General features: G+C 49.8%; 2 protein-coding genes and 1 long non-coding RNA gene across 15 annotated transcripts in view; 1 reads left to right on the forward strand and 2 right to left on the reverse strand.

Annotated features, from left to right (window-relative positions):
* LOC109567291 (guanine nucleotide-binding protein G(s) subunit alpha isoforms short) overlaps window positions 1–784 on the reverse strand; it is a 66,415-nt gene extending 65,631 nt beyond the window's left edge. Inside the window, exon 1 of the mRNA XM_070801386.1 lies at window positions 650–784. Within this exon, the coding sequence (XP_070657487.1) occupies window positions 650–692 (43 nt within the window). The 5' untranslated portion in view covers window positions 693–784. The remainder of the gene's footprint in view (window positions 1–649) is intronic.
* LOC109567292 (neuroendocrine secretory protein 55) overlaps window positions 1–1,813 on the reverse strand; it is a 60,261-nt gene extending 58,448 nt beyond the window's left edge. For all 3 annotated transcript variants that reach the window (XM_070801392.1, XM_070801393.1, XM_070801391.1), the window contains exon 1: window positions 650–1,813. In XM_070801392.1, coding sequence (XP_070657493.1) covers window positions 692–1,417 — 726 coding nt within the window. In that variant the 5' untranslated portion in view covers window positions 1,418–1,813 and the 3' untranslated portion in view covers window positions 650–691. The remainder of the gene's footprint in view (window positions 1–649) is intronic.
* LOC109567293 (uncharacterized) overlaps window positions 1–20,693 on the forward strand; it is a 30,506-nt gene extending 9,813 nt beyond the window's left edge. For 4 of the 11 annotated variants that reach the window (XR_011570137.1, XR_011570138.1, XR_011570140.1 and 1 more), the window contains 4 exons: window positions 3,110–3,243; window positions 5,796–17,793; window positions 17,994–18,525; window positions 18,618–20,693. This is a non-coding gene — a long non-coding RNA (uncharacterized lncRNA). The remainder of the gene's footprint in view (window positions 1–3,109; window positions 3,244–5,795; window positions 17,794–17,993; window positions 18,526–18,617) is intronic. The other 7 variants (XR_011570142.1, XR_011570144.1, XR_011570143.1 and 4 more) reach the window with 7 other exon arrangements.
* Window positions 20,694–26,931: the final 6,238 nt, after the last annotated feature.

Genomic DNA, 26,931 nt, shown 5'->3' on the forward strand with positions numbered 1-26,931 from the left:
AGCCGCGAGGGGCACTGGCGCTGAGGTCCCGCGGCTCCAAATTGGCAGCAACGGGTCCTGGGCTCCAGGCTCCAAGTGCTTTAATCGCCGCGCGCGCGAGAGACTTTCCGGGAGCAGGCAACTCTCCGGAGTTCTCACCCAATCCCTGCCTGATTACTTTTCGCACATTGCAACAGTGTCGCTACAGCGCAGCGGCCCTGCTTTCCGAAAGTTGGCGCGAGCACTTCCGAACCACGTTTTTGGCACCCGCCATGGCCAACTGGTTTGAGACTAGTTTCTCTAGGAGGGAAAAATGCACGTAAAATAAGTGACTTACCCGTGCCTTCTGGGTGTGCAGCTCGAAACCTGGGGTGCGCCCGGGATTCAGTCGCGCGTCCTGGACACCAGCTCGGAGACCTCTGGCTGTTTCCAGAGGGGCGCAAAGACGCCCCACCGTCCAACAAGCGTTTAGCCACCTGGGCGCCCACCGGCACCCTGGGGGAGGTCTGGGGAGCCCTTCCCAGTTGGCCCTGTGCCCCTGCCCCTCCCGGGCTGGCTCACTGAGCCCGCTCTCTTCCCGCTTTCCCTCTAACCTGCCTTTCCTCCCTCCCTTCCTCCCGCCGGTCCTGCACCGACCCCAGACTCGCCAGTTTAACGGTGGGCAACCAACCTGGGTCAAAGAACACAAGGAGAATCCGGGGCGCGTCTTCCATTAGTGACGCCGGATGGGGATTGCCCCCCTTTTGGAAGGGGACTCTGGGGATGGGTCACGGCGGGTGGGCTTCTTGGGCTTGCAGCGGTGCTGCTGCTGCTTCTCCTCCTCCTTGGGCTCCTCTGACTCTTCGGGGTCCCTCGGATCCTTGTCCTCGGGCTCCTCCCCTTGTCTGGGGCTCTCAGACTCCTGAGTACTGGGCGGCGCACGACTCGGGGAGGCGTCGGGGCTCCGCAGCCTCAGGGCGCTGAGACGCTCGGTGAGAGACTGGTGGAAGGTGGGGCGCTTGGGCACCGCGGGGCCCGGCTCGTCCTCGGGCTCGGTCTCCGGCTCAGTGGTGGGGGCGGTGTCAGACTCGGTCTCGAATTCGGTCTCGGACTCGATTTCAGACTCGGACTCGGTCTCGGATTCGTAGTCGAACTCTTCTTCCTGGTACTCTGGGCACTCGGGAAGGGAGGGCTCGAAATCTGTGTCCTCGTGGTCAGATTCAGGGGGCTCGGGGAATACCTGGGCTGCAGAGCGGTGGTGGGCGTTCAGGAAGGTCCGGCGCTGGGCAGCCGCGCGCTGCTGGGCGCGGGTGCTGGAGGTGGCAAGGGCGCGGAGGAGCGCGATGGAGCAGGAGAGCCAGAGGAGCGCGGTGGCTGCCCGGCGGCCTATGGGTGGGCACAGATCGTTGTAATTGTGGCGAGCTCGGCGCCCTAGCTGAGGTCGGGATCTACGATCCATCCTCACGCACACTCGGCGAATCCGACCCACCCTCTGGCTCTGCAGAGAGCAGCTCCGAAGCGCATCGGCCGCTAGAGCCGAAAAAGGTGCCCCTCGCGAGGGAAGAAGCTGGGTCCGGCGGTCCCAGCCCCACCTCGGCTCGAGGGGAAAAAGGGAAGCACCTACCTTCCTGACCACTCAACTTTCTAAAGCTCCGCGCCTCTGCTTGCCTCTCTGGGCATAAAGAAGGGATGGGAAAAGGGGTGGGAAAGTCCGTCTCCTCCGGGGCCCCTCTCTCTAAGTCTTAGACTCTGCAGCCTAAGACTCCGGAGAGGTGTCTCCGCTGGTCCTCTCGCCTGGGAGAGGAAAGAGGAGACTGAGGCGAAGACAGACGGGGCTGAGAGGTTCTGCAAAGTTGCGCGCCCGGACTTCTGCCGGGCATGTGCAGTAGGGAGGCGGGGGCGGGTCCCCGCGCGTTGCGCGGTGGCGCGGAGCCTCGGCTCAGACCCTAGTGGACCGGCAGGTGGCAGGAGGGAACCTTGTTTGAAAGGTTTTGGACGACGCGAGCGGTGGGGGGACCAGGCGGGTGCCATGGAGCAAGCGAGCCAGCCAGCCAGCGAGCCACAGGTTAGAGTGTGCGCGCAGCGGGGCATGGGTTCTCCATGGTGTCCGGACCCCTCCCCAGCTTCTCCAGGGTTATTGATAAATTGAACAAAGCCTGAAGCAGCTGAAAAATTTGCCGATATTCTGTCTTCTGGAGGAATGAGCGTCTGTACGTCACTATTAACTATCCAGTCCAGGGCATTTTCCAAGGGCTTAATATTATAGTTGGAAAAGGGTAATCTCAGGCAATCATTAATCGTGAGACACCTTTGGCAGATCTGGTCTAGAAACTGTAATTTGAGACGTTTCCAGATCCTTCCCCAATGCGGTCTGAAGCGACTAATTAATTACGGAATGGTTAGATAAGCATCTTCGCTAAGAAGGACGCCCACAGACAGACGAGGTGATGGTTTACACGTCCCCAAACCCGTTGGTGGGCCACCCTGAGCTCTAGCGCAGAACGAGGGCTGAAAGTCTCTCTTTGCCCAGAACATCCCTCAAGGAAGATCTGTGCTGATGGTTCAGTACGTGCAAACCAGTTCGCCGACCCTGGAGGGCGCTGCAGGGCGTTCGGCTATCAAGGAAACCGCAGGGTACCGTTCACAGCTCTTTTCATAAACAGGTTTTCAACAAAGTGCAGTCATTCAACAAATATTGAATGCCTAGCTCTTGCCAACCTCTGTTCTAGGTGCTGAAGGTGGTAGAGTAGGAAGAAGAGGAAAGGAAAGGCAATCTCATATTAAGGAGAGAATCTTTAGGACTAATCTTATGTTAATCAGAGCATTAAACCACTCAGGACTCACTCCTTACCCATCAGCATTGTTTGATTCAGTATGCATTCTACAATATGAGAAAATTTATTGGGTCAACCAGAGTATTAGGGCTACGGGACAGCTAGACCCCCTAGGTCATATCGTTGAACCCCAAAGGAGATGAGACCATCTCTTGGCCCTGGAAAATCAAACGAGGTCCACGTTCTCCTGGAGGGGGTCCCTGGAGTGGTCCTTGCTTAGGAAAGGGTAGTACTTTGGAAGCTCAAGGGTTCCAGTTGCAACTTGACTGCTGCTTCTGCCCACCTTATTCAGATACAGAGCATCCCTTTTGCCCTAGTGACAGGTCCACCCGTGGTACAACTCAGCAAAACCATCTTCCTCAAGTCTGCAAGTACCAACAAGCTTCCAAGTGGCACAGGTGGTTTTTCTTGTCTTTGAGTCAACGTGGCAGAGACTTCAAGAGTCCATGAGGTAATTCTTTTTCTTTTCTTTCTTTCTTTATGGCTCTGCTGGGTCTTTATTCCTGCACTTGGACTTTCTCTAGTTGTGGGAAGCGGGGGCTACTCTTTGTTATGGTGCTTGGGCGTCTCATTGAGGTGACTTCTGTTGCTCAGTGGTTGTAGCACACAGGCTTAGTTCCTCCATGCCACGTGGGATCTTCCCAAACCAGGGACTGAACCCGTGTCCCCTACATTGGCAGGCGGTTTCTTAACCACGGGACCATCAGGGTGGTCCCTCCTCTATGAGGTGATTCTGCTTTACCTTTTGTGGTAGTCCACAGTAGAGTGCCCTGCATCCACAGTGGTTCCTCAGCATGGTGGGGCACACACCCCTTTCCTTCCATGTTCGCCTTAGAGCTGTGAAGCCCAGAGTTAAGACCTTAGTGAGATCCTAGCCACTGTTGTGGACATGTGAAGGTTTTATATCTGCGTCTTGGCTGTGAATGGTCTTGAATGTTCCTGACCTGGCTTCTCAGCAGTGCCTGTCTTGTGTCTTGAGTTCATTGAGTTCATTTGTAGCATTAAAATACTGATCAGTCTAATAAAGTGGAATCGATTTGCAAACCTCGTCAAAGGGCACATGTCTGCATTCTTGTCGTGCTCTCTTCCTCCTCCTTGGTCCAGAGCGACCAAAAGGGGTTTACTGTCACAGATGCCTGGATCTGTGACATATGGATGTTATTACAGGACAGGGGACAGGGTCCTTTGGAGCTATAGATCTCAAATCCTGATCTCTCAGCCCCACCCTGAGACATTTCCAAAGGTTCTGCTCACGTTGACCCATCTGCTTTCTTTCTTTCAATCAGTGCAGCCCCCCTGACAGTGAGTGGAACATAAAGACATCACTCAAGTGGTTCTCAGGGCACATTGGGAAAAAATCAGGCAGATGTGGGTGCTGCTGAATGCCCTTTCAATGGAGACAAATGCCAGCTGTCAGCAATGAGGGGGATTATGATTCTTTAGTGGACATAAGAAAGTACTTCGTTTTGCAGGAGTGCTTTCTGCCTGTAATGGAGATGGCAGCTCAGAGCTGATCCACTAATACAGATACACGAGATTGCCTGCATTATTAAAAAATGTGCATTACATAATACATAGTTTTGGACTACAGTCTGCATTAGAAATGCACTTTCTTTGCAAGATGCATTTTAATCAACAAACGAACATTTAACAAAGCACCGCATTTAGAGCCCCAGTCATGTATAGTTACAGGTACGTTTCTGGCGTTCATTTGACACGGGCTCCGAGAGCAGGAGGACCACACTAAAATACTGTTCCATCTCGCACTTAGTGCCGAGGCCAAGCAAATGGCTCCATGCAGAAAACGCTCTTTAAAATGCATTACGTGTATGACTTTAAAAGTGCTTGCTGCAGGATGAATTTCAAAAAGGAGCAAGTGGTGATGAACGACCTCGGGTTGTTACCAGGCTAAGGAGTGAGGGGCTGTCTGTCTGTGGTAAATAAAGTGTGGATGTATGTCACCTGCGGGGCTCGGCCGGAGGGTGGCCCCTGAGCCCATGGGATAGGGAAGTGCAGTTCCCAGTTCATTCTGAAGAGTATTGTCTCCAGCCCTTTACAGGATCATCCTGGGGAAGAGGCACTAAGATGTCTTTTATGTGGCTTGGGAGGGTAGAATTAGAACCTACGGAACATAGTTCCAGCAGGCTATGTCAGCTCAGCCCAAGGAAGAGTATTCAAACAATTAGGACTGTGAAATGCAACGGCTGTCAGGAGGTGGTTGGCTCTTTGTCAGGAGCAGCATTAAATCAAAAGACAGAGGACCACATATTGGAGATGTTTTCCCCAGGACTCCTGAGCCGGGTGGATTAGAACCCCACGCTCACTGAGTTCTTTTCAAGTCAGAATCTGATTTCATGAAAGGGGTCTGGAGGCCCTGGGAGAGGAGCTGAGGGCTCTATCAATGGACGTGTTCTTCCAACTCGGCTTCTATTTCAGAGGCATATGAAAGTGCAGGTGGCTCAATGGCAGGAAGGAATGTCTGGGTGGCAGTTTTAGGACGCAAGCAAACAGGTGTTAACTGGGAAGCCTCAGCCAGTGGTGGGTGGGCCTTTTGTAACCAAGGTGGGACTCTGTGGCTCTCTGCTCCACAACTCACTGGCAGAGAAATTAGCCGTCTGTCTATTCATTATATTGGGCCTCTTTGCCTCCCTGCCCTGAGCTGTCTCAGAAATTAAAAATGAAATTAGCTGTATAGCAATTGCACATTGAGTCACTTCTATGACCAGGACAGTCTTCCAGGCCTGTGGGGAGATGGAGGTGATTGAGAGGGGACCAAGCCCTGCCATTTGACAACATGCACGTCAGTGGGAAATGCCCCCAATTATTAGAGAGTGGATTGCCAACAGGTGGCAAATCCTCAATCCTTCCCAGATGGGCAAACCAGGGAGGGAAGCCAGCGGGCAGTGGTTATGTCAGGGAGTGTCCATCTGGTGGGTTTCTGCAGGAGGTGGGGTCTTCCCTCGTCTGACTTTGAGGCTTTCTTTTCTTTTCTTTTGTTTGGAGCCCATTAGAAGGCTTTCAACCCACGTGCCTACTGTGTGCAAAGCCCTGCTCTGGTACCTCTGGGGAGACAGATGACTCACAGGAATTCTCAGAAGGCTTGCTGGGGCATTGTCACAGGTCCCCTCAACACCAGTACATTTTCCAAGATGAGACGGAAGATAAAAGATCGGTTCTGCTCCTCCAGGCAAGTGGGTACAATCACTCTTGAACATATTTTTTGGACAATCATTCGAAAAGGTTATTTTTGAAGATGGAGAGCTTTTCAAACTTTCCTTTGGGTAGAAATGAATTCAGGGAGTTTGAAGTGCTACTCGCCCCTGACTGTGGCAATCAGCCAGAAGGCTCAACCCCTCCAGCCCTGGGAATTTGGCGTCAGCCCTCCTGCCTGCCCCCTACAGAGGTCTGGGTTTGTCTCGCTTCTCTGGGCACCATGTAACTTACTCAAGCAGTACCGGCATTGATTGGCTCTCACCAGTAGAAAGGGCCACAGGGCCAGGCCCCTGATTTTGTGATTTTGGGAGCACTCCCATCCAGAGCAGAAGCAGACAACAGGAGGAAGTCATCATCTTTTTGACCTGGCTGGCTTCTGTTGTTGGGATTGCGATTCTCTATTGTGTGTCCCCGTGCAGCGCTGCTGGTGTTGTCCTCTCACGAGTGGCCTTCGTTCGCCTTAGCTTTGTGCTCTCTCGAGGTTCTCCCACCAACCCTGCATCCACCCGCCTGCCCACCTGCTCCTGTCATGGGCGGAGCAATTTCTAGGCTACTGATCGAACAGAAAGTGTCTGGAAGGCCCTTCCCCCAGGCAGGGTGTAAGCTTGGGTGGCCAGGGCCTCCTGAGGCGGGACGCCTCCCTTTCTCTGTCTTGACTCTGGCTCTTAGCTTTCGTGTGGTGTGGTCCCAGGTTCACATTGGACTCTGGCTCTCTGCCTACTCTGTCCTGGAGAAATGAGGACTGGGCTCGGTCACCTGCCCTGCCCCAGCCTGCCTGGTGCTTTTCCATGGCCAGCGCTGCCCACGGCCCAGGTGATGTAGTGTGAGCTGCACCCTTTGCCCTCCGTGGCAGCCCCTCGTGGGGATGGTGGGCGGTGGGTGAAAGCGCTACTGATGGCAGAGGACGCTCAGCCGTCAGGAGTGTCCTCGGCACGCCGCTTTGCTTTTGTTCAGCTCACCCTGACTCCCACCTTGTCCCCTGGCCACTGGCATTAACAGAGAGCCTCCACGTTGTTTTTCTCTGCTCTGCTGAGGGTCTGACTCACCTCTCCAGGCTTGGTCCTGGCTGGGGGCGGGGTGAGGCAGTGGCGCGCCAGAGGGAGGGAGAGAGTCTGCTGGTGTCATGGTTCAGGCTGGCGCTCGGAGCCATCATTTGAGCCCAAGCTCTTCAAGATGTGATTAGACCAATTTTACACGCCTAGTCACTGAGGCTTGGGTAGATTGGGACTGTTTCTATATGGGCAAAGTGAAGTGGAGAATTGAGGCAATTATCTTCAGGCAAATGACGCTGGGCTCTGTAATCAGTCCGTTCTGATAACTAGGGAATCAGCCTCATTCATGGTGGTGGTGCTTGAGTTGAGGAGGATTCTAAGGTATTTGTTTGTTATTTGCACTTGGCTTTGTTTTTCCCCAAGGCAGTCAGGGGAGGGCCATCCTACTGACACAGATGCGAGTGTCTGTAGGCTGTGGGACCTGTCAGCCAGGCAGGGGTGGCAGGTGCTCTGGACCTGCCACCCCTATGAGCCACCCTATGAGCAGGTCCCCGGCCTGCTGGGGTCCGCCCTCTGCTTCCTGCTTCTGGTGGATACCTGCCTCCCCTTCTTCCCTTGTGCCTGCTCGTCCTGAGATGTTGGGCCAGAGGATGGACAAGGTCACTTCCAGGGCCAGGATTATACAGGTCTCAGCAGGCCCACAGTTAGACACGAACTGCTGGGGTTAATGAAAATGTCCCAGAACTGGAAGAATGAGAGAGCAGGTCTTCTTAGATCAGAAGTGAAAGCTCACTCTTGACTGGTGATGACTTCTGGGCCCTCTCACTTCCATCTGTTTTTTGTTTTGGGGTTTTTTTTTTTTTTGAGGGGGAAGCCTAAAATCATTGTAAATTGGGAGGTTTTCCCTTTGCTGGTCTAGAAATTTCTTCCTGAAAGAGCTGACATTTCCCTCCCAGCTCTTCACTGGTGAGAGAAGGAAAAACAAGACTTGTTTTCCAAATGGCTGAGTTTGATTGGTTTGTGGCAAGTGAGGACTTGGAGAATTCCTAATTACTTTCTGGAACAATCTGTGCAGCTGGGAAGTTGAGGGCTGCGTGGGGCCTGCTGGATGCCAGGCAGGTGGGCCAGGGCCCCTGACTAAAGAACTTGGAAAATTCTCTGGCGCCCGGTGCCAGCACCTCTGCCACCCCATCCTCACACTCACAGAGAACAAGATGAATCTAATGAATTTCAAATTGTGATTTGGACAGCCTAGGAATGAGGAGGTAGGGCTTGAGATGACCCTAGGGAAACACACAGGAATTCAAAAGGGTTTTTTTTAGATTGCCAAGAAATCTTCATCTTTGTCACTTTGAAATTTTCTGGTATTGCTTGGTTTGGTTTAGTCGCTAAGTCGTGTCCGACTCTTGCGACCTCATGGACCGTGTAGCCTGCCAGGCTCCTCTGTCCATGGATTCTCCAGGCAAGAATACTTAGAAACTCTAAAATGTCCTGTTCCAAATTGAGACAAGAAGGTTTTGAAAACTATCACTCTGTCTTCAGACTACGGGGACAGTAGTGGGGCCCGTGTATTTTTCTATTGGTAACGAATTTGATTCTGCTGTATTAAGTTGTGGTGTCTTTTCCCAGTGTTTTAGTTGGTTTATAGCCTTAACAATCATCATTTCATACTATAGTTCAGGATCTTCTGGGACAAGAATCTTCTGTGTGCTCTCAGAATCCTCTGATTGTTTTGCCCATTTATTTCTCTATAGAATTCAAGAATCATTCTTACCAAATTCTGTAATGACCTTGGTGATGCCTTGACTGGATTTTGAGTCAATCTATAAATTAAGTTGGGAAATAGCGTTGTTAAGCCTTCAGCCAGAAGTTTGGTCTCTTCTTCGTTTGAGTTTCTATTTCATACATTAAGGATTTGTGTTTTCTTTATATAATTCTAATATATCCTTTGTGGAGTTTGATATATGAATATGTATCAAGTATTTCCCAAGCATTTGATATGTTTGTTGCTATTGTGAGCAGAATCTGCTTTATCATTATATTCAGGCTGTTGATTATTGTTTATAGAAATGGTATTGATTTTTGTGCATCTTTCTCTTGTTTTGCTCCCTTTACAATTGCTTGGTTTATGAGGCATCCAGGAGCTGCTCCAGCAAACGCTGAGAGGTGGATGTGGGAAGGTTTGTAGAAGAGAATCCCGTACATAGGAGAGAGTCCTGCTAAGTCACTGGTTGCCAGATGCCAACGCACAGTGGAGTGAGAGAAATCAAGATGATGTCGTGGGGTTTCCGTCAGGTTAAGCGTATTCCGGGAAGGGGCTGTCCTTGAGATGGAGGCTGCAGAAGCTTCCTACCTTTCGGTATTTCAGTGTCATTTCTTTTTGGGTGACAATTGATAGCAACTTGGGGCTTTTTGTTGGAAGATATTAGAGGACTTTTTAGAAGTTTATTTAAAATTTGGTTTTTATTTAGTTTTTTAAATGACAGCATATTAAAAAAAAAAACCTCGTTGGCAACCTAGGTTGGCATTCCATAGTAATTTGAACATTTTAGCGTTTTCTGAAATGTCAAAATCAGGAACTTCCAACTCATGTTCTTTTGGACTTCACAGTTCTGTGTTATTTGGTAATTCTGGGCTTTCTTCTTAATTTAAAAATAAATTTTGGTTTATCCTTTTGTCTTCTTCTAGTTAGTCTTGTCATGTAGTTAGATTCATGTTTTTATTTCTTCCTTCCTTTTTTCCTGGCTTCTTTACCCTTCCTTTGTGTGTTGGCATGTTCCTGAGACTATGTGAGAGACAGGAGTCATTGCTCCTTTTCTAGAGGAGATGGGTGCAGTGGGGCATCCTCACTGTGCTTCTTTGTTTAAAGGGATTTTCTCAATGTCTTTTGTCTGAAGCTACTTAGGTGGGTTTTAAAAGGAAACAGGGACTTCCCTGGTGGTCTAGCGGTTAAGACTCTGAGCTTCCAATGCATCCCTGTTCAGGGGATTAAGAGCCCACATGCCGTGTGGCATGACCAAAAGTGTACAAAAATAATAATAAAATAAAAGGAAATAAGATGGTATCCTGTGAGAGGAACTCAACAGAAAGGCTAGGATGAGAGACAAGAAGCTGGATTGGGAACAGCTGGGGCTGGAGATACATCTTGCCTCCTGCTTCATAGCTAACCAGTGGCACTACCTGTCCCATCTTCTGCCTCCACAGTTGCAAAATAAGGTCCTTCTAGGGTCCAAAGAAACCTACCCTCCAGAGTTGTGAAGGTGATGAAATGAGGAAAGGAATTAGCAAGCAAACTGGTATTGAGCTGCTGAAATGATAGCTTAATTGACTGCAGCTCAGTTGGTGGTGGTGGTCAAGGTCAAGAAGCCAAGAAGGCGATTGTGCTTCCCCCAGAGAGGCAAGAAGAACCTAATGTAAAGTTGGGGCAGCCAGTCAAGTTGGGTCTTGTGTCTTAGTGGCCTCTTATGTACTGTATCTTTATCCATTCATCTCTTGAAGGAAACTTAGATTGCTTCCATGTCTTGGCTATTGTAAATAGTGTAACATGTATCTTTCCGAATTGGACTTCTTGTCTTTTCCTGATGTATGGCCAGGAGTGGGATTGCTGGGTCATATGGTGACTCTGTTTTCAGTGTTTTGAGGACACTTCATACTGTTATCCATAAGTGGCTGCATCAATGCACATTCCCACCAGCAGTGCAGTAGGAGGGTTCCCTTTTCTCCACATCCTCTCCGCATTTGTCATTTGTAGACTCTTTGGTGTGAGATGGTACTTCATTGTAGTTTTGTTTTGCATTTTCCTAACAGTGATGTTCAGAGAAGGCAATGGCACCCCACTCCAGTACTCTTGCCTGGAAAATCCCATGGCCGGAGGAGCCTGGTGGGCTGCAGTCCATGGGGTCACGAAGAGTCGGGCATGACTAAGCGATTTCACTTTCACTTTTCACTTTCATGCATTGGAGAAGGAAATGGCAACCCACTCCAGTGTTCTTGCCTGGAGAATCCCAGGGACGGGGGAGCCTGGTGGGCTGCCGTCTATGGGGTCACACAGAGTCGGACACGACTGAAGAGACTTAGCAGCAACAGTGATATTGGGTATCTTTTCATGTGCCTTGAGAGATGAAATCTTAGCTCCTTGGCAGTACAGGTTGGGAGACTTGAGGCTCAGAGGTGGGACCTGCTTGGAATGGCAAAGCCATCTCTTAGATGAGAACTTTTGTGATTCAGGTTTAGTTTATTGTTCATTCCGACAAGTGAGGCATCTTCCCTGAGACGTGGACTGTAAGCTGAGGGCTCGGATGTCAGCCCCTTGATGTCAGATCTACTTTCTGTGAGCATCCAAATGGACAGTTCCCAGCTTCGCATTCTTTTCTTGATCACTGTAGAACTGACATTCTGCCGGCTTTTTGTTAAAGAAAGAGCAGAGCAGGAACTGACCAGAAGTGGTTTGGAAGCTAGAAATAGAACTATACCTGCCCTTAGTAATCAAGCCTGGCAGAGTCCACCCAGCAGCCAGGAAAGGCTTGGGCAAGGTTAAAGTGAAGATAATTTGGTGACACTTATTTCTGCCGGTGGTTCAAAAATTCACCCAACTCCAAAAGCACCTGTTAACTACTTAAAGCTTGTCCCCCAAATATGGAAGTTAGGAACAAGAAAGACAAGTCAGTTTTCTCAAGATGTCTGCTTCATGAAACCTGTGACATAGCAGCAGCTCCTCTCTGGCATTACTTTGAGATATTTAATGTTTAATTACAAGTATAATATATGAACTAGTACATTACATAAGAAGTTTAAAATACTAACTAGAGCTAAAGGCCAAAGTCTGCCTTAATAACCCTCAACTTGTGACTGTCTCCATAACCCACCTCTCGAATGCCCCTGAGGTTACCAACTTCACATACTGGCCAGTTTCCACAGAAAAATTGCTTTAAAAAAAACAATGGAAGTAATGTCTATGCCACTTTGTGGCTTTTCACTTGGCCCTGTATCTTGGAGACCCTTAGCTGGGTCACGGAAGCTGCCTGGCTCTTAGATTGTCAGTCATCATCTCTGTCTGAAGAGAACATGCTGATAGTTCCACCCCACCCCCACCCCCGACCCCATGCACTTGGTCCCTGTTAGAAGACCATCGCCCCTGTCCTTTCAATCTGCTCCTATGTATGTGTTCACAGGGGCTTCTCTAGGGTTGCGACTGCTGAGGTAGATCTAACTGTCTACCTGGGTCACAGGTAGACACGGGGCCTTGGCTCAGCCGCCCTTCAATACAAGGCCACCAGTTTGATCCCCAGCAGCACATGTGACTCCACTCTCCACACCACCCTGTTCTTCTGGCTTGGAAAGCCCAGACCTCCCCAGGGTGGGAGTGAGGGCTTAGGGCTGGGTCTGTGGGGTCGTGACCTGGCCTTCATTATTCTTGTCTCTAATGGATCAAGAAAAAACACTGAATTTCAGTGAAGTTTATTTCAGAGTCTGCCACGAAGACAGAGGGTAGAAAAACCTCAATAAAAGATCTGAGAAGAGAGAGGCCGTGTATTCTGCGGTCAGGGCCACTTTTAGTTCTTCTTGAAGGTAACTGAGCTCCTGTAGAAATAGCACTGTTCACTCCGCTACCACGTGGCAGCTGATAGTTTTGAACCCAGGCGGTAGACCTCTTTTCCTAATCCTGGATCTGGACAGTTTAAGTTCGGAATGGCCGCAATTTAAACAATGCTCTTCGGCCTTTTGAATCTCTGTCCTCCCCCTGCTCCTACCCAGCCACTCATTGCAGGCATAGACAAGTTCGTCATGGAGCACAACTAGGGTGACTGTGTCGCTGTCATCCAAATGGGACATACTTGAGTGTGGAAGGCAGTGCTAATGAGGAGAAGGGTGCTGAGATGACAGGTGACCCCTGGCTTTCCCTTAATAGTATTAATAATGTGGCACTAAAATGCATAAGGGAGGTAATACAATTAATAATACAATTACTTTTAACGATGTTTAAAAGAAGTCATTCCCATCTCAAAGTATTTTTCAAATAGGCTTGTGTGTGATGAGAGAGGGTCTGTGGTTGAGAGCACTTGTGGAGTTGGGTGAACTGCCTGCATGAAGAGTAATGTGCTTGTCTGTTTCTTTCTGAAGTCACTATGGAAACTTGGGGCAAAGAGCAAACTCAGGAGAGAAAAACGGGAGCTTTCCAAGAGGTTCCTTGGGGCTCCTGACCAAGAGCTGAGCCCTGTTGTTGAGGGCTTCCTTCAGCAGCAGCTTTGGTGGGCGGTGGGCTCTGTGCTGGCAGAGCTGTGGAAATGCTCCAAAGCACAGGACGGGGAGCCGAGGAGGCTCAGTCCAGCCAGGTAGCTGCCTATTGTGTGGAATGGCCACTTCTAAGCAGATAACGTAGTCAGAACTTTCTGAGCTCAGTAGCAGCTTAGAAATTAGAGAAGCTTTTGCAGTCTCTTAGAAGTGTCGAGATCATTTGTGCTCAAACTTGTTGCTCTTGTAGCTTCATGATTTTGCCATATTGCCACACTCTAGCCATGGAATGGTTTTCTTTAGGTTCACTTGCTTTCTTTACATAAATGAGTTTGGTTTTAAAGGACAGTTATACCACCATCACTTAGCTCCTGGCTGAGTGTTTCTTAAATACATATATAATATGCCAAGATCATTGCATAGCTCTTAAAACAGATAGCGGTGGTCCTCGTCTCTGGAAATCAGCCCAGACGCTGCCTACATCCAGTCCAGCACCCTCCTTTCCCTGATAGATACTCATGTGGAACCCAGAGGGGTTATGAAGACAGGTGGTCTTCCTGTATCCCTCACCATCAAAGGGGACAGGTTAGATTTGACGCCAGAACCAGGGAAGGCCTCTCCTGGTGGACATGTGGTAAGAAGAGTTCTCCCACACTGCAGCGCCCTGTGGAGTCTCACCGGGACCCAGTGGCTGGGGCGGGTCTGCTTTCAGTGACACTTGCCTTCTCGTAATACATCGACAGACGCAGTTGTCTTGCTCTGCTTTTACCATGACATTTGCTGTCACTTCACATACTTCAGTTCCGTTTGCAGACACAGCCAAGAATGAGGCTTAACAGGGGGCTTCACCCCATGCCCTTGGCCTCAGCAGAGCTGCCTCACAAGCAGCGCCCCGGGCCTGGGAGGGCTGTGGCTGCCCTTCTCACTCAGGGGTTTAGTGGGGGAGCGGGTCTTCCATTGCGCTTTCTGTTTTTGACCGACTGCCAGAAAATGCCAGGAAAGAGAGCCTGTGCCTGAAAGGCCGTATTCAGACACAGTGAAGTTCAAAAGCAAGCAGTCTATGCATGATAAAGGCGAAGTGCTGTACATGAGCAGCACGTGGTCAACCCAGATCAACTCGCGTGACATCTTCACTGCCTCCATGAGAAGGTGGGCAGGGGAACAGGGGGTCCAGTTGATCAGGTTACCGCCTGTGCTTTCTTGGGTCAGCTGGAGGGTTACAAGGCTCATTGTGGTATTTTTAAACACTGAATTTAAAAGGTATGCGCCAGTGGAATGGGACATCTGACACCAATCCAGGGCACGCGAGGAGGGGACCCGATGTTCCGTCACCTGCCAGGCCTCACTCCCTTCTCTGCCAGAGAGTACCAGCACACACTAGGCCCTCAGCAAACTTCTGTTGAATACTTTTTTGACGTGTATATTTTTAAACTTGTTATGGAAGTTTCCAAGCGCCCCGAGGCAGAGAGGGGGCCAGGGCCCCAGCACGTCTGCATGGCCATCAGCCCCACTGCCCTGCTTCCCTCGATTGCCTCTACCTTTTCTCTGAGTGGACTTTAAAGGATCTCAATTCCAGAAATCATCTCATTTCACCCCTACTCTTTTTGAGTTCTTTTGGGGGCTGTTGAGGCCACCCTCTTCCTCCATTCCCCGGGGGTGAGCATGTCAGGTCATGAACCTGCTTTCCCTTCTTCTTCCCCACAAGATGTGTAACCACGGCACAGACCGAGGGGACCTGGCCTGAGGAGCAGACCTCACTCCTGCGAGCCCGAGTCTCCCAAAGCCACCACCCAACATCTGAGTTCCCTCTTAAAGGCCCCCAGTTGCTCACTGGAAATGTCCTCTGTTTCGCCAGCGAAGTGGACGCATTTCCAGTGAGCAGGCAGGTTGCAGCTGTGGTCTTTCCAAAAGAATGCACACATGGAGCCTACGGGGCCCAAATCAGCGTGATGTCAGTTGTCACCGTCCGTGTGGAAAGATTTTGCCCCCGCCAGCTGCCGGGCCCCCTTGTGCTCTATTAATCCCAGGGCCATGGGGCCCATCGGGGTCGGCAGCCAGGCAGAGGGACAGCTGTGGTGGATACCGCACCACACTCCAGGCATGTGCTCTGTGTCCCGGGCACACAGATGGCGCAGAGGCCCCCAGCCTGCGCCTGTCTTCTCCTTGTAGGGTCGGGAACGGGCTGGGCTGACAATACCCTTGACACAGGAGCCAAGTTAAGAGCTGTGAGATGGGGTGGAGGGCTTGGCCACCGCGTTCCAGGTCAGCTGACGTTTATTGGAAGCGGTGGCATGTGCCGGCCAGTGAGGCCCTGTATTCCAACAGCTGGGGGCACTGGGCTTTTATGTGCCAAGGCTGCACAGATATTTTTAATGTCCCAGGACACACGGAAGCCCAGTCATGGCAGGGTAGAGGGGCAGCAGGGTTTGGAGGCCGCCGCCTCACCATGGCCAGATATGGTCAGGAGAGCAGGGCAGGATTAGGTCTGGGAAGCAGCCCAGCATGTGAAGAGGTAGCGAGAAGGTCATGTGAGTGAGCTAAACGTCCTGGCAAGCGGAGGAGGGGCAGGTGAGGACTCTGAGCGGGTGCTGGGGACAGGGTACGGCCCACAAGGGACAGGTCTGGAGGTGGGAGGTCAGCAGGACCCATCCCCCAGCTCAGAGGGGAGTGGGGATACAGCTTTGGTTCAGGCCCTGGTTTTGGCTGTAGAACAGACCTGAGCACCTGCCTCAGCGCCCCACCAGTGCCCCCTGGGCAGCTGTTCCTCTGCCTAGGACCTTTCTCCCTTCCCGCACAGGCCCCGAAGTGCCACCGCTGTTATTAACAGCAGAAATTCATCTGTGGATGCCCACCACCCCAGAGGGGAGCTGGACGCTGCCCCCAGGCCTGAACCCACCCAGGATGTGTTTCATCCGCACAGATTTTTTTAAAGTCTGACTTCTGTTCGTCGCGAACGTTTCGATCATAGGAGATTTTCCCAAAAGCTTTGGAGATTTGACTTTTCTGGGCCTAAGGGAGCCTTTGGGTGTCTGGGGCCCACTGTCCACAGGCCCTGAAGCTGAGGGGCGGCCGCCCCCTGTCGGTGAGCCACAGACCCGCCACCACCTGGCCCCATCAGTCAAGGCTGAGCAGGCCTGGCCTCTGTAGGCATCTGCACTTGCCTCCTGCAGTAAAGTGGAGCTATTATTATCTCGGGAGGAATGAGGGCCATCAGAATTAGCCTCTGAGCGGCTGCCCAGGGCCTCCTTGACTTTGCCTTGACATTGGGCCAGGAGACCTGGGCTCATGGACCTGCCTGGAGTGGCCTGGCCTGGCGAGGAGGCAGTGGAAGAAGGGGGCAGTGAGCCCTCCCTGGGCCTTTGCTGAGCCCATGGGGCCAGCAAGGTGGCCTGGTTTTCTCCAGTGGCCGCTTAGCAGTCTGAACAGACTCCACAGGGCCAGGGTAGTGACCACAGCTACACCAACATCTGTGCAGCTCTGGGCCTCTCAGCTGTGGTTAGGAAGGCACCAAGGAGGCTGGGGCAAGGCTGAAGTCTGGGTGTGGCTCAAGGCACAGGGGAGGGAGAGGAGGAGGGCGCTGTGCTGGAGGGGGTCTCTTGGGGCCTTCAGGGCCTTGGCTGTGGGCAGCTCTCGAGTAATTCCTATTCCTGTGCAGAATTTACTCCTGGTCCTCTGTGGTTCCGACTTCACTATTGCTTGTCCAGGCCCCTGGGAAGAGCCACGGCAGCTGTGACTACTGCTAGGCCTTCAGGGACACCTTCCTGGGGGATTGGGAGGTCCTCTTTCCTTGAGGAGCTTGGCCTAGGGAAGCTCTCCTCCTGCCTTGTTTGTTCCCCTCTGATGAGTCTTTTCTCTGGTGGCTCAGCGGGTATAAGAATCTGCCTGCAATGCAGAAGACACGGGTTCAATCCCTGAGTCGGGAAGATCCCCTGGAGGAGGAAATGGCTACCCACTCCAGTATTCTTGCCTGAAAAATCCCATGGACAGAGGAGCCTGGGGGGCTCCAGTCCATGGGTGTCCCAGAGTCGGACACAAGTGAGCACACGCAACGAGCGGGGCCTTCTCCGTCCCAGGAGAATACGTTCATTCGTTCAATCTTCACAGTAGTCTCAGAGGGAAGCTGAGGCACAGAGAGGTCAAATAACTTTCCTGAGGCCACACAGGAGGAAAGTGGGAGAGCCCAGATTTGAACTCAGGTGGTGGGTCAGGCTGGAGCTGGGGTGGCTTCCAGAAGCCAGTGTCTGGGAGGCTTTCCCTCTGAGACCTTCTGTGGACTGTGTAGTAGAGGGTCTCTGCTGCTTCTGGGCCCTTCCTCAGCTCTTGGGGCTCAGTCTGTCCTGAGCTGGTTCCTTGGGGCCTGGAGCCCACATGGTGGGGAGGGTACCCCGCTGGCCTTACGGACACCAGCAGTGCCTCCCCTCCTCTGGCCCCCTTTGAGGAGGCCGCTCATCCTCATCTTCCAAACAGGGTGATACAGATTTTCCCGGGTTTTCTGACCAGTGAGGAAAGTGATCCTAGAGAGAGATCAGTACGAGCACCACCTCTAGTCCCAATGGGAACAGCAGGTACCTGGGGGTTAGCTGGGTGGGGGGCGGGGTGGGTGGGTGCCTGGTGCAGTGTGTCCATTATGATGGGGGCTCCTGGACACCCCCATGATCTCGCTGGAGCCCCACCCATAGTACTGATCTCTGGGTGATTGACCTTGCCAGGGTTACAGCCTTGGCACAAAGTGCCCCAGGCCTAACAGGTGGTGCCTCTTTCTTAGGAGACTCTCCAAGGTAGGTTCCTAGGCCCACCCACACTCTCCCACCCTGGACACTTCTTGGACCTGCTCTGGACCTGTGGCCCTGTGGTCTCAGGTAGGTGACGTGACCCATGTGGGTTTCCTTGTCTGCATGATGGTTGGGTGACGACGCATCATGGGTTCCACCAGCTTTTTCCCTCCCATTGTGAAGGAGGCCACGCCATACAGCTCCCCACCCCACCCCTGCTCTATAGCATCAGCAGGGCCTCACGACTCTGACTCCTTTCTCTGGCCAAGTAGAAGGATAAGGCCCGCAGGAGTTAACTTCACACAGGTGATCTGTCTGAGATCATGTTGGAGGCCTGGGAGAGCTCCACTTGGCCCATTTCATTACAGCCTGCTCGCGTTCACCTGAGAAAGGGGCCCGTTTTCAAAATCATGGCTACTTCTCTAAATCAGCAGACAGCAGCCTGAAGATCACCCGTAAATGTCTGCTGCACTGAGGGCTGTTTTGGCTAATGGAAAAAGGACACCAAGTTGAAGATCCATCCAGGTGTGACCTTGGGGGCTGTGGGCATGTTGTGGTGTGTGAGGGGGTTGCTTATCGTGTTAACCTTTTGCCCCCTTCTCTCTCTCTCCCCCAAGCCTTTCTGCTTTCAGTGTCCTTGGAGCCATCAGCAGCTGTGTCCCCCACAAAGCCCTGACACTACTCTGTGTGGTACTACTGAGCCTCCTTAATGTCCCTCCTTGCTGTGAAATCTTAGTGCTTCAGCCTCTTCTTGATGGGTATCTCACCTTGCCCTTGAAGGAGAGCTTTGCTCAGAAAATAGAGTCCTGGGAGGTAAGGTGTGGTCTTCACCCTCCAATAGAACCCACCTATACTTAAGGGTCTCCATGTTGCAGGGTCTGCAGATATCAGTTAGACTGGGGTCCTGTCTGGGCCAGCAATGGGCCTCTTAGAAATACCTTATCACAGCTGACCTTAGGTTCACGACTGGGCTTCTCTAAGAGGCCTGATTAATTCATGGTGCCCCGTCACCCATAGCCACCCCGAGACACGAGGATTTACTGTACCAGTTTATTGCCAAGCTGTATTAGTTGATAAGCAGGAAACTCCAGACCATCTGTTTAAAAATAAAAAGTTAACAGCGGCACAGCCCTAGAGCTCACACTTTGTACTGCTGCATAGTAAACGAGCCCACTGGGTGCAGTGACCTCGGCTGAGGTGGCCACGGGCTTGTCCTCCACCCCTCTCACCCGGGGCGCCAGATTTGTGGAGGACAGAGCACCACCACACACCCCCTGCCACCCTGCCACAGCCAGCATCACTCGTCCTGGCTGCTCCCAGGCCCCTCGTCCAGGTCTGGCTGCGTTTGAGGGTTTCTAACTCTTCTTTAGACCCCAGAGACTGTTCCCAGCAGGATGTCCATCCCATCAGCTCAGAGTCCTCATGGTCAGTCTCATGGACCTGTCACGGAGGCCAGCCTGCAGGGCAGGACACAGGAGCACAGGCCGAAGAGGGCTTCCTGTGACTGCTAAGGACAAGCCTTTTGCTTGGCGCCTGGGTGAGCTGCCAGCCCCGTTTTCATTTGCAGCTTTTGTTGGATTCTGGGCAGGGTCTCTGTCCATCGCCATGGCACTGGGTGGTAGGGTGGGGGTTGGGCATGGCCATGGCCCTCTCTCTGGGGCCCCCTGTGCAGGACGACATTGTTAACACCACCCGTCATTCAGACCAAGGCAGTGCCAGAACCTTCGCAGAAAAGCCTTTGGAAGTGAAATGTTGAGGCCACGGCAGAGCCACGGTCAAGTTCTTCTGCTTCCCATGGTGCCCTGAGCCTGCTGCCAAGCCCACGTTCAAAGGCTGTTTCTTCAAAGTTAATGGTGCCGCCTTTGAGCTGGGAAGGGAAGCGGGCAGTTGGGAGGCCCGTTTCCATGTGCATGTTTGAAGGGGTGGTAGGGGTTCTTTGGTTTATGATGGTGTGAAAACTTGGGCTGGGGAGAGGGGTCCATGTCCACCTGGGCACTACCTGGCCCCACGTGGGCAGGGCTGGGAAGGGGCGTCAGGCACCGCCTTGTGGAAAGTGACCATGAAGGACCCTTCCGGAGGGCCCCCCCCAATCCTGTTGTGCTTGGTTCAGAGGGTTGGGCGGAGGCTTTCCTGAAGGGTCTGAGAGAGCAGCACCCACAGGCTGTGTACTCAGGAGCTAGGACGTGGGGGGTTGGATGAGGGGAAGGCCAGCCCGGCCTGGCCGCGTGTCTGCCTGCTTCCCTGATGGAGGCCCGACCTGGTCAACTGCCCTGTGGCGGCCAGTGAGCATCAAGATGAAAACCCAGGAGCGCAGGCCCCTGACCCCAGCCTTGGCCTTGAGCACCCACAGCTCCCTATTCTCCTCACATTCTTTAGCCTGCAGCTGTCGGCCGGTCTGCACCTGCCTGTGCACCCGCTTTTGGGGTCTTTCTCCCTCACCCCAACTGGACCCCTGGCCTGGCCAGCCCTCCCCACCCTTGGGAAGCCTCTCTCACCGTCCAGCCCTCCTTGGACATCACATCCCTTTCGTCTGATCTCTCTGGGGAAGCCTATTTGCTGTCCATGGCTTCTAGTTCTTCTGGATGAGCACCCAGGGGATGGCCAGAGCTGCTGTGCCGACTGAATGGCCCTCCAGCTTCTTTCTCCACACGTGGCACTCAGTAGGTGCCTAATAAACCTGTTTAGAATGAGTAGATGGGTCTCTTTCTCTTTATTCGTTGTGCATGGAGCGCAGCTCCACACATGGGAGCCCTGCAAGACCGCGTGCACACAGATCCTGGTCTGCCCTCCCGCAGGCGCTCCTGACTCGTGGAGCCTAACACTACATCCCAGAGCACACTTAGAGCAGAGTAGGCATTGAGGTGATGGTTGGATGAGGGGATGGGTGGGCAGATGAATGGAGGCACAGAACACAGACTCAGACACTTGAGGATGTGCAAGAGGCAGCGAAGTTGAAAAGTGCAGAGTGGCCTCCCAACAGCTGATGGGACGCTCTGGGCAGGGGCGGGAGGTGTGGGGGTGAGCGGTGGCCCAGGATGCAGCGATCTGAGCAGAGGCAGGAGGAGGACACCCTGTTCCCAGTATAGCAGATTAATTCCTCTGAGAAACTGACCGCTCCCCACCCCCCCACCCAATCACAACAGCAATTAGAGTTGATGTACAATTCCTGGGGCCCAGTGCCCATTCACAAACCTTGCTGGGTGTGGCCTGGCTCCACAGGCTGGGAAGGGGAGCTGAGGAGGAACTGTAGGAACAGTGCCAGGCCTCCAGTCACCTCATGTTGGGGGTTTGCCTGGGAGATGGCTGTCCCTCTTCTGCTCCAGCAGTTAATACCAACCAGGCTCAAGTGCCCCCACAGCAGGGTACCAGGCAGAAAGGCACTTGGGTGGACAGGACAGGGAGACCAGGGGTTCTGGGGCAGGTCAAGAGTAAGACTGAAGATAAGCCTCATTAGAAACTGATAAATTCTGCAGAAAAGTGAAGCAGCCTAAAAGAAACAAGAAAACAAGGTATGCAGAAACAAAATGAAAAGAAAACCTATAGACCAAGACAAAATATTTGCAAATGAGGCAACTGACAAGAGCTTAAATTCCAAATATACAGCTCAGGCAACTCAATATCATAAAAACAAAAACCCAATCAAAAAATGGGCAAAAGCCCTAAATCAGCATTTCTTCCAAATGTCTGTATGGAACACTTACTCCATACAGATGGTCAATAGGCACATGAAACGATGCTTCACATGGCTAATTCTGGAGAATGCGAATCAACTACAGTGAAGTAACACCTCCCACGGGTCAAAATGGCCACCATTGAAAAGTCTACAAACAATAAATGCTGGATCGTGTGGAGAAAGGGGAAATGTTCTCCTGTTGGTGGGAATGTAAGTTGGTGCAGCCACTATGGAGAACAGGATGGAAGTTCCTTAGAAAACCAGAAATAGAGCTACCATATGACCCTGAAATCCTACACGTGAGCATATATCCAGAGAAAAACATGATCCAAAAGGATACATGCACCCCAATGTGTGTAGCAGCACTACTTACAATAGCCAAGACATGGGAGTATCCTAAATGACCACCAACAGATGAACAGATAAGGAAGATGTGGTACATGTGTACAGTGGAGTATTAGCCATATAAAGGAATGAAATAATACCATTTACAGCAACATGGATGGACCTAGAGAGATCTTATTAAGTGAAGTCAGGAAAAGACAAATGTTATCACTTATATATGGAATCTAAAAAGAAGTGATACAGATGGGCTTATTTATAAACCGGAAACAGACTCAAAGATGTAGAAAAAAAATTAATGGTTACCAAAGGGGATGGGTAGGGGAAGGGACAAAAGGAGGTTGGGATTAATATATACACTAGTGGTAAAGAATCCACCTGCAATGCAGGAGCTGTAGGTTCTATCACTGGGTCGAGAAGATCTCCAGGAGAAAGGAATGGCTACCCACTCCAGTATACTTGCCTAGAGAATCCCAGGGACAGGAGCCTGGCGGCCTACAGTCCATGGGGTCGCAAAGAGTTGGACATGACTGAAGTGACTTAGCATGCATGCATGTATAAAATAATCAACGAGGACCCACCGTATAGCACAGGGAACTCGACTCAAAACTATGAAATAACCTATATGGGAAAAGAATCTGAAAAGAAAGGATATATGTATAACTGAATCGCTTGGCTGTACCCTTGAAACTAAAACAACATTGTAAGTCAACTATACTACAATATAATATAAAATGTTTTTTAAAAAGCAAAAAAATGCACTCCAACGTTCACAGCAGCATCATTTACAATAACTAAGACACAGAAGCAACCTAAATGTCCACTGACAGATGAACAGATAAAGACGTGGTACATGTATATAATGGAATATTTTTGAACCATAAAGATGAAATAATGCCATCTGCAGCACCATAGATGGATTGTCATATTAACTGAAGAAAGACAACTATCACATGATATCATATGCGAGATGTAAAAAAAAAGACAGAATTACAGAACAGAAACAAATTCCCAGACATAGAAAAGCATAGAAAACAAACTTAGGGTTACCAAAGGGGATAGTGGGACTGGGGGCAGGGGAGAAATAGGAGTTTGGAATTAACATATACACAGTAGTATACAAAAATAGGTAAACAGCAAGGACTCTAGAGCACAGGGAACTATACTCACTATCTTGTAATAACCTATAAGGGAAAAGAATCTGAAAAGTGTGTAATTGACAATGTAGTGCTCGTTTCAAGTGTACAGCAAAGTCATTCATATATACATGAATTAACAAATTTAAAAAGTTTTTTTAAATATCACAAAAAAACACCCAATCAAAAAATGGGCAGAGGACTTAAATAGTTCTTCCAAATATGGTCTATATAGACCACATTGTCCATACACATAACCAAGAGACACATGAAAAGATGCTCCACTTTGCTAATTATTGGAGAAATGCAAATCAAAGCTACAATGAGGTATCGCTTCACACTGATTAGAATGGCCATCATCAAAAAGCCTACAAATAATAAATGCTGGAGAGTATAGAGAAAAGGGAACCCTCCTACACTGTTGGTGGGAATATAAACTGATGCAGCCGCTATGGAGGACAGTATGGAGGTTCCTTAAAAAACTAGAAGAGCTACAAGGGAAAGGCTACCCACTCCAGTGTTCTTGCCTGGAGAATTCCATGGCGAGAGGAGCCTCCAAAGAGTCAGACACGACTGAGCAACTAACACAACACGCATATGACCCTGCAGTCCCACACCTGAGCGTATATCCAGAGAAAAACATTATCCAAAAGGATACATGCACCCTAATGTTTGTAGCAGTACTACTTACAATAGCTAAGACATGGGAGTATCCTAAATGTCCACTAACAGATGAACAGATAAGGAAGATGTGGTACATGTGTACAGTGGAGTATTAGCCATAAAAAGGAATGAAATAATACCATTTACAGCAAATGGATGGACCTAGAGATGATCATACTAACTGAAGTCAGAAAAAGACAAATGTTTATCACTTACATGTGGAATCTAAAAAGAAATGATACAAATGGACTTATTTACAAACCAGAAACAGACTCAAAGACCTACGTAGGCCTACTCAAAGACCAAACCAAAAAAATTTATGGATACCAAAGGGGATGGGTAGGGGAAGGGACAAAAGGAGGTTGGGATTAATATATATATACTAGAGGGATTGGGGGCAGGAGGAGAAGGGGACGACAGAGGATGAGATGGCTGGATGGCATCACCGACTCGATGGACGTGAGTTTGAGTGAATTCCAGGAGTTCGTGGTGGACAGGGAGGCCTGGCGTGCTGCGATTCATGGGGTTGCAAAGAGTCGAACACGACTGAGCGACTGAACTGAACTGAAGTGGTAAAGAATCCACCTGCAATGCAGGAGCTGTAGGTTTGATCACTGGGTTGAGAAGATCTCCTGAAGGAAGGCATGGCTACCTACTCCAGTGTTCTTGCCTGGAGAATCCCATGGACAGAGGAGCTTGGTGGGCTAGACAGTCCACGGGGTCAAAAAAGTCAGACATGACTGAAGTAACTTAGCATGCAGGCGTATATAAAACAGATAATCAACAAGGACCTATTGTATAGCACAGGGAGCGCTACTCTGAAATAACCTGTATGGGAGAAGAATCTGAAAAAGAATGGATATATGTGTAACTGAATTGCTTTGCTGTACACCTGAAACTAAAACAACATTGTAAATCAGCTATATTGTTGGGGTTTAGTTGCTAAGTCATGTCCAACTCTTCTGCAACCTCAGGAACTGTAAGCCTTTCAGGCTCCTCTCTCCAAGGGCTTTCCCAGGCAAGAATAGTGGAGTGGGTTACCATTTCCTGCTCCAAAATAAACTGAAAGTGAAGGTGTTAGTTGCTCAGTCATGTCTGACTCTTTGCGACCCCATGGACTGTAGCCTGCCAGGCTCCTCTGTCCATGGGATTCTCCAGGCAAGCATACTGAGTGGGTAGCCATGCCCTCCTCCAGAGGATCTTTCTGATCCAGGGATCGAACCCGGGTCTCCTGCACTGTAGGCGGATTCTTTAGCATCTAAGCCACCAGGGAATTTCAAAATAAACTATACTACAATATAAAATTTTTTAAGTGAAAAAAACAAAAAAAACCCCATGCACTCCAATGTTCAAAGCACCATAGTTCACAATAGCTCAGACATGGAGGCAACCTAAATGTCCACTGACAGATGAATGGATATAGAAGATATATTGCATATTTATATATATGTGTGTGTGTGTGTGTGTATATATATAATGGAATACTTTTAAGCCATAAAAAATGAAATAATGTCACTTGCAGTAACACAGATGTACCTACGGATTATCATATTAAGTGAAAAAAGTCAGACAACTATCATATGATATCATACATGGAATCTAAAAAAAGGATTGAAATGAAATTATTTACAGAGCAGAAATAGACTCACAGCCATAGAAAAAAAACCTGACAGTTACCAAAGGGGGTAGCGGGGCTGGGGGTGGGGGGTAAACAGGAGTTTAGAATTAACATATACACACTTTTGTTGTTCAGTCGCTCAGTCATGTCCCACTCTTTCAAACCCATGGACGGCAGCATGCCAGGCTTCTCTGTTCTTCACCATCACCTGAAGCTTGCTCAAACTCATGTCCATTGAGTTAGTGATGCCATCCAGCCATCTCATCCTCTGTCATCCCCTTCTCCTCCTGCCCCCAATCTCTCCTAGCATCAGGGTCTTTTCCAATGAGTCAACTCTTTGCATCAGGTAGCCAAAGTATTGGAGTTTCAGCCTCAACATCAGTCCTTCCAATGAACACCCAGGACTGGTCTCCTTTAGGATGGACTGGTTGGATCTCCTTGCAGTCCAAGGGACTCTCAAGAGTCTTCTCCAACACCATAGTTCAAAAGCATCAATTCTTCGGCACTCAGCTTTCTTCACAGTCCAACTCTCACATCCATACATGACCACTGGAAAAACCATAGCCTTGACTAGATGGACCTTTGTTGGCAAAGTAATATCTCTGCTTTTTAATATGCTACCTAGGTTGGTCATAAGTTTCCTTCCAAGGAGTAAGTGTCTTTTAATTTCATGGCTGCAATTGCCATCTGCAGTGATTTTGGAGCCCAAAAAAATAAAGTCTGACACTATTTCTACTGTTTCCCCGTCTATTTCCCATGATTACACACACTACTATATAAAAATAGGTAAACAGCAAGAGCCCACTGTGGACCATAGGGAACTATATTCAATATCTTGTAATAACCTCTAAGGGAAAAGAGTCTGAAAAAATGTATATGTATTTTTTGATTTACAATGATTTACAATGATTTTTTTTACAAAATTTTACAAAATTTGATTTACAATTTACAATGATTACAATTGATTTACAATGTAGTGCTAGTTTCAAGTATATAATAAAGTGATATATATATGAATTTAAATTTTTTAAAAAGTTTTTTAAAATATAAAAAACAAGCCAATGAAAAAAATGGGCAGAAGGCCTAAACTGACATTTCTTCCAAATACAGTCTGTATGGAACACACAGTCCATACAGATCATCAACAGGCACATGAAAAGATGCTCCACGTTGTTAATTATTAGAGAAATGCAAATCAAAACTACAATAAGGTATCACCTCACACTGGTCCGAAAGGCCATCATCAAAAAGTCTACGAACAGTAAATGCTGGAGACTGTGGAGGAAAGAGAAGCCTCTACACTGTTGGTACGGATGTAAATTGGTGTAGCTGCTCTGGAAAACCGTATGGAGTTTGCTTAAGAAACTAAAAATGGGGCTACCGTATAATCCAGCCTTCCCACTCGTGGGTATACATCCAAAAGGAGAAAACATTAGTTTGAACAGATACATGCACCCCACTGTTCACAGCAGCATTGTTTACAACAGCCAAGAAAAGGA

The sequence above is a fragment of the Bos indicus genome, chromosome 13 (genome assembly GCF_029378745.1).
Source record: "Bos indicus isolate NIAB-ARS_2022 breed Sahiwal x Tharparkar chromosome 13, NIAB-ARS_B.indTharparkar_mat_pri_1.0, whole genome shotgun sequence".
Lineage (NCBI taxonomy): Eukaryota > Metazoa > Chordata > Mammalia > Artiodactyla > Bovidae > Bos > Bos indicus.